Source organism: Esox lucius, chromosome 8 (assembly GCF_011004845.1).
Source record: "Esox lucius isolate fEsoLuc1 chromosome 8, fEsoLuc1.pri, whole genome shotgun sequence".
Lineage (NCBI taxonomy): Eukaryota > Metazoa > Chordata > Actinopteri > Esociformes > Esocidae > Esox > Esox lucius.
Genome location: NC_047576.1, coordinates 830,871 through 846,887, shown reverse-complemented (window position 1 = coordinate 846,887; position 16,017 = coordinate 830,871). Strand labels below are relative to the sequence as shown.

Here is a 16,017-nt window from a genome sequence, read left to right as displayed (position 1 = left end):
TTTGGCTATACTGTAATTCCTCTGGATTGCCACTGAAATGCAAAACTGTCAACCTAGGAAAGATTAAACAGACATCGTACAAGGTTTTTGTTTAGTCATATTGTTTGAAATGCTTTTGGAAATCAAGATAGCGCTATTTTACAACCAAAATGAGAAGTTTCTCCACAACAAGGCGTTACTCATTCTGCCTTCACCAGTGCCATGGGTGAAGGCCAATACGGTCATTTCTCCACATGCTGAAATTCAGCAAGTCATCAAGGTTGTTGGTTTACAGCCTTGTGAGTTAAAGCTGTTAGATACTCAACAGACACGCTCATTTACAGTACACTCGGACACCAGCTCAAATTCAAACTGATGTGTCTTGGCCCCTCCCTGACAGAAGGCCGTGGGCAGGGCCCTCTGCAGCGGCTCCATCCGATTCATCTCCACCAACAATGCAGAATGGGCTCTGTTGTTAATATCCTACGTGTGCAGCATAGTTGAAATGAGACCACTGGAAGGCAGCTGTGTAACTTCTGAAAACATGAATACCCACTTAAACACGCCACTGACTCAAAGAGGCTCTGCCAGGAATACATTAGCTAACAGTTTAGATAAGAGAAACTCTGAATATTTAATAGTTGTGTGGCAATGAGATCAGGATGTGAGTGTGAGAAGTATGTCCAGGGAACCCATGAGATTCAATTTGTTAAAGTAATAAATCAAATATGCAACATCCAGCTAACTAAATTAAAACTGACACGGACTAATTGTCCATCTTTATTAGACCTGACATACCGTTTTTGCCAACTGCTTTGATAACTTAAAACTGCTTTTACAATATTTATGGGAGAAAAATGCCCCATTCAACCTTTAAGACAATCGGAGTGAGATGGTGAAGACATCAGGCCATTGATAACCAATCGTTACTGCTCTGCCAGCCATAATGACTTCATGTTTCCTACACAAGTAGAGGTCTGTTCTGGACTCTTAACAGTTTGGAGGAATTCATAAGATACTCAAAGTTGTTGATTGTTTTCAAATGTGAAACCAACTATTTAAGTTAAATTTATTGGTACTTATTAAAAATAACAGTAACAAAAATTATACCAATATCGTTAGTTGATGTAGACAGTAAAACTATTTACAAAGCTGTGTTCAAGTTTGCTGATAGAATCTGTACAGGGTCATCTGTCCACGGGGGTCAGGGCAACGCCATCGGCAGCAACAGGGACTGGGGGGTTATCGTTGGTAACATCAGTGAAGGTAACATTAGGTCATAACATGTCTTCTCTTCATACATTGTGTTCCATAGTTAGTTTCCCAGTTCAAAACAAAAAAAAACTATAATTGAATGTGAAATCACTGACCGCTTCATTCCCCAATGTTGCTGTAGGGAATAAAACAAAAGGATTGGAAAAAGAAACATTGCCAAAACATTCTTTGGAATCCATGGTAGGTGGCGCTGGATCTCGTACTCATACGTCCTGGATGTTCTTTCCCAAAGACCCTAGTACTTCTTCATCTTGCCCACATGGCCATTTTCATGATGAACGGATCCGTTGCTGACCCCATTGACGATACGGTCACCTTGTTTGGATACAGGGGTGCCGTTAGCCCGCCCATTGAGGCTTGGCTTGGCCTCCTGCTTCGGCAACCGCTTGCCCTTAATATAAGCCTGGTACCAGAAGTTGGAGAAGAGCACAAAGAAGAACGTGCCATACATCCAGATGAGGTGGATGAACAGGGGAACCTGGTAGTCACAGCTCTCCATGAAATAATACTGGGTGACGTGAAGCGATACCAACACAAACTGCACCTGTTGGAAGGACGAGGGACAACAGGATGGATGTGGATCAGAAAAGGCGCTACACAATTCAATACAAAAGGCGCTACATCAATACTACAACGATAAGTACTTTAGACATACAGCCTTTTAGAGAAAACACTAAACTGCTGTATTAATTACCACAGACCTTGCAATACCTTACTACTCAGTGAAAACCCATATTGGAAATAAAAGGTCAGACAATAATTAAAATAAGGAAAAACATACCAGCTGGATGGCAGTCATGTACTTCTTCCACCAGAGGAATTTCTGAAATCGTGGTCCAGCCGCAGAAAGGCCATAATAGAAGTACATGATGATGTGGACAACGGAATTCACCATGGCATGGAAAGAGCCCATTCCCCCTGAGGTAAAACAAAGGTCACATCACACATTCCGCCAGACGCCATAACAGCCTGCCAGACGCTATCATCAGACACCATACCAGTCTGCCAGATGGTATTATAACACCTGCTTGACTGGTCTTGTGCCAGGAGGCTCACCTGGAGCGAAGCTGATGCCCCACCACCAGGTCCAGGGCATGAAGGAGTGGTGGAAGACATGCAGGAAGGTGATCTGGCCAGGCTTCTTCCTCAGGACGAAGAACACCTGACCCAAAGAGAAACGTGTCAACCACATCCTCAACAACCTCGACGGGGACGGGGGAGGAGACTATGGGGTCTTACCGTGTCCAAAAGCTCAATGAATTTGGAGAACAGGAACAACCAAGCTACACGAACCATCTGGTGAGGGAAGATCACACAATGGTGAGAACTTGTAAGAAACACCCTCATGACAGTAGACAACAGATCAGTAAGAATATCTCAGGAATGTTAGCATGCATGACATGGTTCTTTCAAAGATCTCATGAATATAACAGGACTTACTCTGAGGCCCTGGGGGCTTTCGGAGTAATCAACAGGGTCACATTTCCATGTGTAGGTGGTGGCCCAGCCAGACATCAAGAACTAATAGCACAAGAGGACAACACATCAGATGTTATACAATTTAAGTGTACATTAATGTCAAATCAGATGAACATCTGTGCATCCAATACAGGAAACAGTATTTATCTACTTTCCAGTTATCCTACAGATTCTTGGCATGGAGGGGAATTCCACATATATCGGTCACTAACAGCCTGGCTCGAAGAACCATACAGAAACCTCAACAGAACCAATTAGAAACCCCCTTATAGAGCAGTCATTTAAAGGTTCCTACCTCATAGACGATGAAGATGGACATGGCAACCATGGTGAAGTTGTAGATGATCATGACCTCCTTGAGCTGGAAGGGCTTGCGGTTGGCCATAAAGCGAGGCCCAGCAACCAGCACGAAGAAGATGTAGGTCACCAAGATGGCCGACATGTTCCCCGGGCTTCCCATCAGTGGGTAGCCCTTCAAACGTGGGTCTGAGAAACAAATCAGAAATAAATACAAAACACATCCATAATCAAGAAGTAGGTTACAGCTTGGTACACAAAGTATAATTCTAGTGATTAGTAGAAAGATCTAACCTGTTCCTTTCATGAGGAATTCAGAGACCTCAGAGGCTCTAGCACCAATTTCCTGAAGCATTCTGTCCCACTGGTCTCAGTCCTGTTGAAGAGCACATGGACATTTCATTATATTATACATGGATTTTAACACCAGCCACACACACACACACACACACACACACACACACACACACACACACACACACACACACACACACACACACACACACACAATTAACAAAACATATTGACGCTATTAAAAAAATAACTAATAACACTGCCTGCATTATCCTCAACACTGCCTGCATTATCCTCAACACTGCCTGCATTATCCTCAGATGTTTATAATGAGAGGGACTGGGAAGCACACATCTGCAGGGGTTGGTGTGTTTCATCGGAGCGTACAGCTTCTGAACAATGACCCAGCATGTCAAACTATGCCCGCCCACATCCCAGGATGCCTTCACCCTGTCCGAGCCAATCAGCAGACATGGCCTGAGCGGTAGAGGGGTGGGGCTGCAGGGGACATAGAAGCGTCTCAATCCCACGTTGCCTGCCTCAGTTCGGGTCTGCCAAGTTACGGAATCAGGCCAGGGCCACAGAAATGAGATCTCCATGCTGCCCTACTGTTTAGACCATGACAGAGGAGCTGAAGGCCACATCACAACATGACAAAAAAAAACATGGTGTTTCTTCGAGACACAGTTGAGGACTTGGTGCAGAGAGAATACAGATGTAAATAAACCGCCTGGAGAGAGGCATCATGGGAAAGGGCTGAGGCCATGTACCATTTCTCAGTGACTAGATGTCCATTCTTAAACAAACGCTTCCATAATAACTCCATATACGGCAAGGGCGTGCGTGTCATTGGTCAATAACTGGTATAATGGCTGTGGTTTCTCCTGACCACTAAGGCCCCGGTGGATCCATTGTTCAGAGTGACCAAGTCCAACCTGAGACAACACCATTAAACATAACTTCACAATAGGAATGTGCAGCAGGAGGTTTCAAAGTGCCTTTACCACAGGGCAAACACGTCCTTAGAGCAAGGAACAGTTATCAGGACCTTATTCATACTGGAATGCTGCAGAAAACAGTCAGTGAAACATACAAAAACATTACAAGGGACCCAACCAGAATGCAACTATAACCTGAATGCATGTAGTTCTGTATCCGGACTGGAGCTGCCCGTTCATGTTCTCATGTCTGATGCTTTGGGGACTTCTGAAAGAGTAGCTGCTGCTTTTGGCCTCAGCTTATGGGCATCCAGATGAAATACTAAATCGAAGTGGAAAGTCTGAGATCTAATGGTTTGGTCAGTGAAAACCTCTTCAGTCATCTTAAACCCATAACTGAAAGAGGCAAGGCAACATCCTTTAATAAACATGTGAAAACCTCCCTGGACCCTGACACAGTAAGGCTTCAGGTTAAACCGTGGTCATCTCTTGCATGTTTGATTAGGACAACATTCCCTGAGGAATTGTACATGCAGACTTCAGAACTTAAACACACGTCACATCATGGTTCCGACCGGTCAACAGGATTGCCGTTCCCAACCACAATGTATTCTGGGCCGTGAGTCACAGACAAGTAGAGCAGAGTTCACGGTATGCAGATCTCCACTGCCTCAGCAGACCTCAAAAGCTTCCTGGTTGTCAGGAGTGCTCGTGTTAGAGACCGATTCATATCAGAGACGCCCTTGAACAAATAGTGGTGCTACCTTTGGCACCGGAGAACAAGGCGTGTCTGTAGGTGTGTCGTGACTTTTGACATGAGCAGCAGAATGTCTTGTTCCAGGACACATTACAGGACCTCTAACTAGGACAGCCTATTAACAGACAGATATAAAGACTCTTATTGAGAGTAAGATGTTATTGACTCTGCTTGAAGTCTGAAAGATGATGTTGTTGGACAATAACGCTGAACAAACTCTGTCCTCTTTCCTATGTTCCAGCACCTGCAGGCGGTCAGAGGACTTCGTTTGGCAGAGATCAGGACAAATGGAATTGTTGACAACGAGCGAAGTCCCACCCCATTTCCTCAGGGTCAAGCAAAGTGTCTGACCACCATCATCACCTGTGGTTTTCACAACATGCAGTATGAAGTTGTCAGCCTGTAAAAACATGATGGTCTCAAACAGGACACTGGAACCATGGACAGTGACAACAAATATTTGTTACTCTAAACTAAATAAGTCGTTAATCTTAAACGTCCCCACTACAACACAGGAAGTCACTACTACACCACCACAAGACTCTGAGTAAGAGCTTAGTTTTCCCATCTGAGGGAAGCCTTTAGGAAAAGCGTGTGGAAAATGAATGTGCCCAGGTTAGTCTGTTGAAGAATCATTAGGATGGAAACATTATCCAGAGAAAAGGTCACTCAGTTCACATGCTACATTATCTCATGGAGGAAGGAGCTCTCAGCTACAGACTCAATCATGTGATGTTCACCCTCCTCAAAACCTTGGTCAGGGGCCATTTTCGGCATGTACACTACCAACATTGAAAACCCAAAACACTGAAGCTGGTAATAGGAGGAATAAAGTTTCATGGAAACTAGCAGCCCTTTTCATAAGTACGGGGAACAAGCACATGTTCCGGGAACCCTGTCAATCAGCCGAACGGAAAAATGCATCTAGATAATGATGAAGGAACTGGTGACAGAGAAAGGACATCCTCAGGGAGGGAGGGAGCTGAAGAAAAGCCCATTAGAACAAACACAGAAGAGCTTCTGTTTAACAGGATTCAGCAGGGCTGCAGTAACACACCACACTGGGTGTCCAAACACTGTGTTAAACCCAGTTTGTTAAACTAAATAGCACTATCCCCTGAGGAAACATGCAGTATTGTAAAACATTTATAGAAATTACTACGAAACCCCATTTAGGGAACCAAAACTCAACACTGAATGAGTGCTGGGGAGAGAGGTGTTAGTTTCCAGGGGACTCATCCATCTGTGCCAAGTCAGACTAACCTTGGTTGTTGTGGGTTTATTTCCGGTCCTCCTCAGAGTGGGCCAACGGATGCCCTCTTCTGTTCAGCCAATAGCAGCTTGCTCAGTGTCCTGACGGAGAGAAGGGTCAGAGAGAGGCAGCGAATGAGAAACGGACAAACTGTGAATGGTACTGCTGCAATCCGAGGCCCCGCCCTCCCTGACTCACACCCTGGATGAGGAACTGGCTAAGGGGGGGGGGGGGGCGGGGAGACTTTCAACAGTGTATAAACCCCCAAATAAAGGAAACCCCTGGTCTGACAAGAGTGGTTCCTTGTTACCCCCCCACCCATCAGAGGTAAGACAACATCAGCCTGAGTCTGCTTTCTGTCTGAAAGGGCTAATTATATTATTCAGAAGCACAGAGGCAGAGAAAAAGTGGTAACTTATCAAGATAGGAGCCTTTGTTATACGACCCCCCCCCCTCACACTCCCCCCCCCCCCCCCCCCCCCGCCCCAGAGCCTCCCCCCCTCACACTCCCCCCCCCCCGCCTCAGAGCCTCCCCCCTCACACCAACTTAAATGAATGAGATTGTCTGCTACAGGAAGCGTCGGTGACTCGTATGAGGACAGAGTCGGATCTTCCCACCACAACAATTTTGGAACATATTGACCTACATACCAGTAGTTACAGCATCGTTTACCCCCCCCCCCCCCCACCCCACCAAACGTGCTCTGCACGTGCAACACATACGGGGGGGGCGTGAGCGCCCTTACAGCCACTCCCTCCCTCAGAACACCAGGACAACTGATACAACCTCTTACTCTGATCCAATCTATAGCGCTCAAATCAGTGTGACAGCATCTCACCAAGCATTAAACAACGTAAAGCAGGATGCCGCTGTGAGAAGACAGAAGCCTGGCAGCAGATATCCATACTGTTACATCAGGCTTTAAACAGGAGTGATTCTTAGATACTTCCATGTAGACATTTCCCCAGAAAAAAGATGTTCAAATTAGTAGAATTCCCTCCCGCTACCCTGTAGGTGTAACCTCCATGTAGTCACTAGAAACAGCAGCTAATGATCTACGTACCAGGTTGACGGGAGTTGGTTGAACAGACAGGCACCTATCACGCGTTCCAGAATCGTCTCCACACTGAACGCGTCAGCCTAAAGCACCAATCACTTTATTGGACAGTAAAGAGAACCTGAAGCCAGGATTTTAGGACTCCACCCCATCCTGGCTCTGTATCAACTTGCAAAGGTGAACCGGTTCAGAGTTGCTCCACATTGAAATGAATGTGATATCCTGTTATCCATGATAATGCCTTTGTCTTGGGTTTCTTTTAATCCAACATAATGAGGGAGATGCCTGCTCCTTTGTGTGTCTGTTTTCTGGTTAAAAGCTCAGAGAAATCAGCCTCCATCTAGGATACAGCACTAAAAATAACCCTGACAATATTATCCACGCCAAGACAATTGGCAGCACATCCTTTACTTAAGTCAATTTTCCACTACTTTAACTGTCAAAAAGCAACATTTGTTTGCTCAAGATAACGTCTTCTACTTTCTACTCAATCTGTACAAGGAATTCTTGATAAAAGTTCATGATCCACATTCCAGTCAGCAAAACCTGCTCTACAGTCACTTGTTTTTCAAGGTTGCGTGTTGAGCCGCTGCTCACAGCTGTCAAGAGAACAGATGACCACCTCAGAAAACGGACATTTCTCTAGAGATAACAACTAAGTAGTAGTTCCGATTACTCAAACGTCATCCAACAACGTCATTCCAAGTACTTCTGAAGCGGGCCAAATCTTATCAGAATCTGTTTCAACAAGGAATGCCATTAACATTTTCTACAGCAGCAGTCATGTGAAATGGAAGCAGGAATGCTGAAAAACCGTTAGGCTACACTGAAACCACCTTTTCAATGGAGTGTTTGCAACATACGACAGTCCAGAGGCCCCCTAGGGCCACACCCTCCAGAGGCCTCCGAGGGCCACGCCCTCCAGAGGCCTCCGAGGGCCATATTCTAAACATGTACACAGTTTTTTTTTAATAACAAAAGACTAATTCCAATGAACCTAAGCTTAGAGAAGAGTTTCATGTTTTATATATCATCCTGTTTTATATAATGTCAAGACATTCTGTGACCTTGTAGAATGTGAGGACAGTCAGGACTTATGGTACCAAAAGCACTTTGACAATTGGTTTCACAGCCATTTCTTATTAGGTAGATGTTTCTTTGCATCATTAGTTATTTCAAAAGAGCCGTTGTCAATATCCTTGATACAAGGCTTTGCATTTGGAGTCATGCTGATATCTAACAAGAGGACTTAAGTAATGTCATTGCAAAACAAGTAATGACAAAATGTAGAACCGGGGTTTGAACCGAAACAAAACACTGTCCTTATTTGATGTGGATCTAAAGAAAATCCCTGTGGAGCAAATTAATGGTGGAAAAACACAAAGAACCGCATTCTTGTTTTCCAAGTGAGTTTTAAGGGGATTATGACTCATACTATTTCAGGATAAGTATATTTTTTCTTTACCACTGATAGTGAAATATGCTGTGAATAGTACAAAACACAGAGCCAAACAGATTAAGATTAGATGTAGGGTGTCAACCTAACCCACTCAACAGCACCCTGGCTGAACCTCTGAAGATCCACCTTAACATGGAAAACACTAGTAAGAAAATCCAGGTGTAGTTCACAAAAAAGTCTGGACAAATGAGAGGAGGAATAACCGGAGAGAAAAAGGAAGTGGCCCTGATCCAAAGTTTACCGCCTCATCTGTGAAACATGGTGGACATAAAACAGAATGGAATACAGAGGCAGAAATTAAATGCTGTGGTTTCATTGCTGCCCGGCACAAAGAAAGACACATTGATACTAAAAGCCGGTCAGCCCCTGATCCACTGTTGATGAAAACACTCTGGAAAGCAATCAGACCCCTTCACTTTCGCCACATTTTGTTTTGTTGTAGATTTAAATGTATTTTTTGCCATCCATCTACTTACAATACTACATGTTGCAAATTAAATTATACAACTGGCAAATTATAAATGAAGTCTATAACAAAGGCAGGGTTAACCTCTTCACCACTGACAAGTCCAGGCCACATTTGTCTTTAGCTGGTGGGGGGGACACCTGGACATAACAGGTTCACTACCTTACAAATTATTGGCACCCTTGATGAATACTGACAGAAATAAGCTTTGTAAAATAGAGCTATATTATAATTATTCAACATGTGGGATGTTTTTCAATAAAGATTCAAAAGAGTCAAATGAAATGTAACAAAAAAGTATATCCCAAAGACAGAACATTGACCTTAGAATTATTTCCCAAATTGTCATAAATAGTAAAGTATTTAAAAATGTATACCGTTTAGCAGAATCATGAAGGTGAACAACTATTTGTTTCTTTCCACTTGAGTTTTTTGCTTCCTAATGGTGCTCTAACAAACAAACGTTAAATATACTTGTCACTTTTATACTCAGTGAAAAAAGAAACCACGGTGTCACAGCTAACAAGGTATGTAGCATAGCAGAGTGAAGCTTAAAACACACACACGGCAGTATAACACTATGGCAGAGTGAAGCTTAAAACACACACACGGCAGTATAACACTATGGCAGAGTGAAGCTTATAACACACACGGCAGTATAACACTATGGCAGAGTGAAGCTTATAACACACACTGCAGTATAAGACTATGGCAGAGTGAAGCTTTGCTACTACACATGGAAAGTCAATGCAGTCCCTTAAATTCCTTTGTTTTACTTTTAATGGGTGCCAATACTTTTTTTTAAACAGTGTTACTACAGGTGATGAGTTTCACCACTCTGTTGTGGCTATGCATCTTTCACCTGTAAGTGCTTATTTACTATATTAATGAGAATAAAATGCTAGAAAGATTTTAGTTTGCATAACCATTTCCATAGCATTTTCATTGGCATGTCCAAGATGTACCATGCAAGATTGTGGGCGTCAATAAAACAATAAGCAATGTGTGCACACGGCACGGAAACGGGACTGAAAACAGAAAATTGCCTTCACACTTGCAAAGGGGTGGAGGGGTCACACTACCTTGAAGGTGGCATCTTGAGCTGCTGATATTTGCTAGTTTACACAAAATAATCTAGCGCTGAGTCATCGTCTCGAAAAAATTAATCGTAATGTAAATTTGCCTTAAGCTCTGTTTTAGCAGTGGGGAAAGTTTCCAACTACTAGCTAGTCCAACCCTACAGGGATTGAGAGGTGAAAGAAGTTCACTATATGGAAAAATTATCAACCTACATCTCAAAGGTCTACAACAAAAAAAAAAATAGAATGTTTAATGCTCAGTTTTTAAAATGGTCAGACATTTTGAAATAGCTAGTCTGTAGTCTGAACTTGAAGAACATTCTGTGCATAGCGAAATTGTTATATTTGTAGCAGAAGTAATAAGATCAGTGACAAATGTATTAAAACATGTCTTTAACTATTAGCCCTTTAATAGGACAGGGTTTGTTAAAAAGACGGGGGGAAAAAACTTCCTGTTGTAACTTCTGCATGTCTGGTCAAGGTTTGAAACCTCACTTCCCTTCTGACTGGAAGACAGGCACATCTTTAACTTAAAGTTAATTTGTTAATCATTTGCCAGATGAAGGAACCCTCCATCCTCATTTCCTCGATCCTAATTGATGTTGAAGGAGAAAGTCCAAGGTCTGTTCCCTAAGGACCGTGCACAGTTAGATCACAGCAGATTTAGGCTGACTGGGACTCCCTGCATTACACAGAACATAAATGAGGTTGAAGGTCACGTCCTGAAGGCAGTCAGGACTGACAGACAGCACAAGATTATGCAACACAGTGAACAATGAATGGAATGACAATTCATTATGTTTGTGAGGAATTCCTGGCCTGAGGTAAGAAAAATAACGTGAAAAGGAAATCGTACTTAGTGGAGTCTAAACAAATACAGTCAACAGACCAAATTCATAACAAAGTGGACAACCTAACATTCAAAGTACCAATGTTGCCTCCATATCAAATTTACTACTTAAAGATGAGGGACCAGTTTCCAGGCAGAGATGGACTAAAGTCATCTATACCTCAAGCTCACATATCGTTACATGCTATTTGTATAGGGAAACATTGAGGTTTGACCTGGGTGGAGTAGTTCTTTTGGCTATCAAAGGTCACTAAACATACAAGGCTCAGTGTAGTTGAAAAGGAGCATTCTAACCTACAGCACATTGTGGCAAAGGCAGGCGATTTGGCAGTTTGACGCACGAGGCTCCTCTTTAGAGGACACAAGCAAATGTCTGCTTAATCTGATGGGAAAGTCAGGGACGTAGTCCATCGTTATGAGAAACAGTGAAAACCATTGTCCCCTCAGTGGCTGCAGGACCATGCCCTGACTGAAAGCCAGTGTATTGCTTATTGGCCAATCACGTACAATGCAATAGGCATAGAAAAGACAGGCCAACAAGCTGAAGGATTGTAGTCCTGGACTTCTATACCACCCAGAGATTTCACAATTGTGTCTTAGCCCTGTCCTAACGCTGATGATTACTTAAGTTGAATCAGGTGTGCCAGCTCTGCCATAGATATAATCCATGGTATTGCTTTGGGTTCCTTAAGAGAGGTTTGAGAACAAACCCAATCCTTTGTGTACAACTTAAACAAGACATAACAAGCAGAAAAATACATTGAGACATTTTAAATACAACATAAGCTTTTGTTGAACTTCCCTACAACAAAATTACTGCTCTAGTCCCACATGTTCAGATAAAATAGCTTTTAGGCTTAATCTGTGTCCAGAAAACCCATCGAAAAACATCAATTTAACGCCTAAGCAGCTTTGCACAATTAGCCTGGAGACGAGGTTAACCGTCAGACAGCAGCAGGATCTATATGAAATATGTAAACACCTCCCCTTTAAGATCCTAATATTTGTATTACAATCAGAAAATAAACAGGCCCAGTCACCTTGAGGTCTGAGTCAGTTGGTCTATGTTTCGAAGCATTGCCTTTAAGGGTCTGAAACATTTATATGTCAACAAAGTGCTTAGTCTTGTGATGAGAGACTGCAATCATCCACAATCTTCATGTAATCATTAACAATGGAACCAATCATCAATCCAATATCATCAATTCATGTTCACAAGCAGATTGCTAGCATCTGTTTTGCTAACAATTAAAACCTTTCCTCTCCCAACTTCACACAAACGTTCCTCCATTTCCAATTTTGTGTAGACCAAGTGCTCTTCTGACTCCAAGCAGGCTCAGAATATTCAAGATGTGCCCTCCCAAGCACATTCTGCCAAGGTTGAGTGACCAGTGTGATAAGAATCGGTTTAGCAAGAGGTTTGAAAATATGGGTAAAATAAAACCATAGAAATAGAAACGAGAAATTGCATTTTGAGCATTTAAAAAAAAAGACAAGACTATGTCTCCTTTCTGCAGCAGGGTCATGTCTAAGTGTCCATAAGTTTGTTCATAGAGGCTGACACCTAAAAAGGGAAACTGACAACAGCAAGACTGCTGAGAGGGGCAAAGCTAGACCAAGCCTATCGTGAAATGTGTCTTCTAGTATGTACGCACACACGCAAGCACTATTACCCATTTGAAAAGTTAACATATATAGGATCTGATTATATGTGGAATATAGGTAAATTAAAGTCACATTATGCTCCATATCCCAGAAAATGGCTCGTTAGTTCTGCATACCAGTACACCAGTTCTAAGCGGCTTTAAATATTTATTGTAATAGAAAATATTTTTCTTGCCTCAATTTAGATGGTAATGTTATTCACACACACACGGCTGTACGACTCAGGAAGGACAGTAGAAAACCCCAGTGCAAAGGTGTCCAACCGGTTCCACAGAGGGGTGAGCTGCAGGTTCACACCCCGCACTTGATTAGATTACTAATTAGATCCCCCCACCTGGTTGTTAAGGTCACAATTAGGCACAAACATATAGGAAGAAAACAAAAGCAGCATTCAGTAAGCCCTCCATGTAATCAGTTGGACAGCTATGGTACTGTCCAGAACAGGCAACCCCAGACCACTGAAAATAACATGCTTTGTGCATTTAGCGAGTCATACAGATAGGAGCCTGTAGGCCAGACGGATATAGTCATGTATGACTTTCTTCATTTTTAAGTAGTTAACCCTGGGATTCCAATGGGGAAAAAGTTTGACTATGTGATGGCATAAGTCCTGTCAGCTCTGTTCACTGACCTCCTTTGTGGCTCAGACTAAGAATGAACCCTGGGATTCCAATGCTTTGGTTCTCACTGGAACATGGCAGGAGAAAATGATGCCCAACTCAGCAGACTGCTTGTTTATCTTCCAGATATCGAACAACCGATTCACATAGGACCTTGAGATGTACTGTACATCCTCCAGCAACTCCTGGTGTGGACCTACATTAACTCTTGTTTAACCAACAGAGTTTGTACACCAAAATGCCAACTCCATTATTTACCGTGGGAACAATGTTGCATTTACAAAACATCTTCACACAGCAGTTAATCAAGCTAAATTCCTAAGATATTTAGGGAATTCATTTCAATGAAACAAGTCTGAATTAAAGACTCATGGAAAATTAAATGTTAGCAATCAAGCCAAATGAGTTGAAATTGTTCCACCAAAGGGCTGATCAACCGCATTACAAGCATTTGATAAGTCTATAAACATGACAATAGATTTTACCATCCAGGCAAGTCTGCATATTTAGGCTAACACTTCGCTAATACTAGTTAGTGCTTGTGCAACTTCAACAACAGCACACAGGAAAATGACAGTGACATCCACAACTTATCTGGGGAAGTAGATGAAGGGCCTCATGACCAATATCTGAAAAATCACATGACTATCATCATCCTCATCATCAGGAGGGATTAACCAATGATTTATAGTTGAAAAGAAAAAAACAGACTAGTCAGAATAAAGATGGCTTTAATGGCACAGGGGCCAGAAAAAAAGTCCCTGTAGATAAGAGCGTTTTGCAAATATTGAACCACTTCAGGGAAATCGCCAACGTGGGCTTTATACCGGTACAAACAACAATTATAACCACGTAGGCAGCCACCTAAACGCAGTAGTTAGAAAAAGTATCCGCCTAAAGACTGAAAGATAGGGACGTTCTCTATCCATCTCTGTGTCTAATAACGAGAGTGGCGAGAGAAGTGATACCGACAAATCTGAAGTCGTAATAGGAAATGGCAATAAGATACCCACCCAACACATTTACATACACGTGCCTCAGTTTTTTTAAAAGTGACCAAGTCAAAGGGTTTTCAAAACTACCCATTAATAATATCTATGGACGCAAGCGACATTGCTATTTTTTTTATAATTTATTAATGCATTCTACTATTTTATGCTCAGTCAACTTATTTCCCTTATTCCTTTAGTATAAATTGTTTCACCAACGGACAGCACACATTCCTAGTTTGTTGTGAAACTTACTGTACTTGGCAATAAAACAAATTCTCACAGCCTAATATTAGCTACAATATATTACTATTAGCTTACTCGCTGTATCCATTACCTGAAGCCCCAAGTACCTGTTTTGAACTAGTTAAGCCAACTAACGTTAAATTCCAAATTAAATTGTTAAAGCAAGTATGTCAATGTGTCTAATGTAGATATTACAGTACATACCTGAAACAAAACGGACAGCTGAGAAGTTAGCATGAACTTTGAAGAGGAACCGTTAAAAATGTCCAGTTGATTCGTCGTGTTCTCTCGTCAAAGTCCCTCCCTGATCGACCCAACCCTTTCTTTGATGGAGCAGGAAAAGGTGGGCGGTAAAAGGAAACAGCGGACCCAGTCAGACTTGTGTTGAATATCGAAAATTTGCAAACGAGAACGTCGTGCCTCCCCCGTAAACAGTGAAAGTCCTTTTACTGACACACAACATCGGTATGACAGCGTAACCATATAAAACTATTGTCCTTATTCCGGGCAATGTCGTGAGAAAGTTTACCGGCTTACTTCGCCTCTTCCTCTCTGTGTTCAGCGTGACACAACGTTTCAAACGTCCCGATAGAAATGTGCTATGTAGAACGAACATGCACCTCTAACGTAGTTAAGAAACCCCGACAGCAAAACGTCCCGAAAAAATACTATTCAGCTATTTACATTCTTAATAAAACCAGATTTTACTATATTCACTATGATTCTTAAAGGCAGCTGAACGTTTTTCACGGATATGCACTAGTTTATCCATCTAGACACCACTCATGGTCTGCCATCAGCGAGTTCATCCTTTCTGGAACATTCAGATGGGTAGTAGAGCATCACCTCCGCTCTTTTCAAAGATATTCTATCTGCAACGTTATAGAACGTTTTACCTCGTACTGAACGTGGCCATGACCGACTTGTCTAATTGATCAGTGATTGCCTAAATTCATCTCACCTGATTAAAATCATGTAGTGCCGACTAAATTACCAGACCAGGTTTTGACAGTTACCTCAGTGATGATAGGAGTAGGCAAAAAAATTAAAGTTATCCGGAAAGAGGAAGATTTGCTAAGCGTTTTTAAATGATTTTATTTAACGATGAACTGGTAACTTTCACTTGGACCTGATTGCAGTGTTGAAATGTTTTTGCTTGATCTTTGGAGTTTCAGACTGGGTGTGTGTAAAACCACATAGTGACAACAGTTGTTGTAAAAAACTTTACAATACATTTGACTGATAGATATCTTTCTGTCTCGTTGCTGCTCCTTGGCCCTTTGTGTATGGAGATACTGACACCCAGTGGACATT

The 16,017-nt window shown here is 42.3% G+C and overlaps 1 protein-coding gene across 3 annotated transcripts; it reads right to left on the bottom strand.

The window, feature by feature from the left end:
* Positions 1 to 451: 451 nt before the first annotated feature.
* On the bottom strand, positions 452 to 15,562 carry elovl1b (ELOVL fatty acid elongase 1b). Of its 3 annotated transcripts, none has more exons than XM_010900659.5 (9): positions 14,908 to 15,562; positions 6,283 to 6,372; positions 3,325 to 3,406; positions 3,029 to 3,219; positions 2,695 to 2,775; positions 2,494 to 2,550; positions 2,311 to 2,416; positions 2,036 to 2,172; positions 452 to 1,798 (listed from the first exon to the last, which is right to left on the bottom strand). In XM_010900659.5, exons 3-9 carry the CDS (start codon positions 3,383 to 3,385, stop codon positions 1,490 to 1,492), a joined length of 942 nt encoding a protein of 313 aa, XP_010898961.3. In that variant the 5' UTR covers positions 3,386 to 3,406; positions 6,283 to 6,372; positions 14,908 to 15,562; the 3' UTR covers positions 452 to 1,489. The 3 variants fall into 3 exon arrangements, with proteins under 3 accessions (XP_010898961.3, XP_010898962.3, XP_010898963.3); XM_010900660.5 differs by lacking the exon at positions 14,908 to 15,562 and adding an exon at positions 7,336 to 7,434; XM_010900661.5 differs by lacking the exon at positions 14,908 to 15,562 and adding an exon at positions 7,111 to 7,231.
* Between the last annotated feature and the right edge of the window lie 455 nt (positions 15,563 to 16,017).

What these genes read in the sequence shown, in the direction of transcription:
- elovl1b (XM_010900659.5), bottom strand. Translation starts at nt 3,385, where the DNA reads ATGCTTCAGGAAATTGGTGCTAGAGCCTCTGAGGTCTCTGAATTCCTC. An exon ending in ATTCCTCATGAAAGGAACAG is followed by an intron (nt 3,220 to 3,324) that starts GTTAGATCTTTC and finishes TTTGTTTCTCAG; the next exon opens with ACCCACGTTTGAAGGGCTAC. An exon ending in CCATCTTCATCGTCTATGAG is followed by an intron (nt 2,776 to 3,028) that starts GTAGGAACCTTT and finishes TTGTGCTATTAG; the next exon opens with TTCTTGATGTCTGGCTGGGC.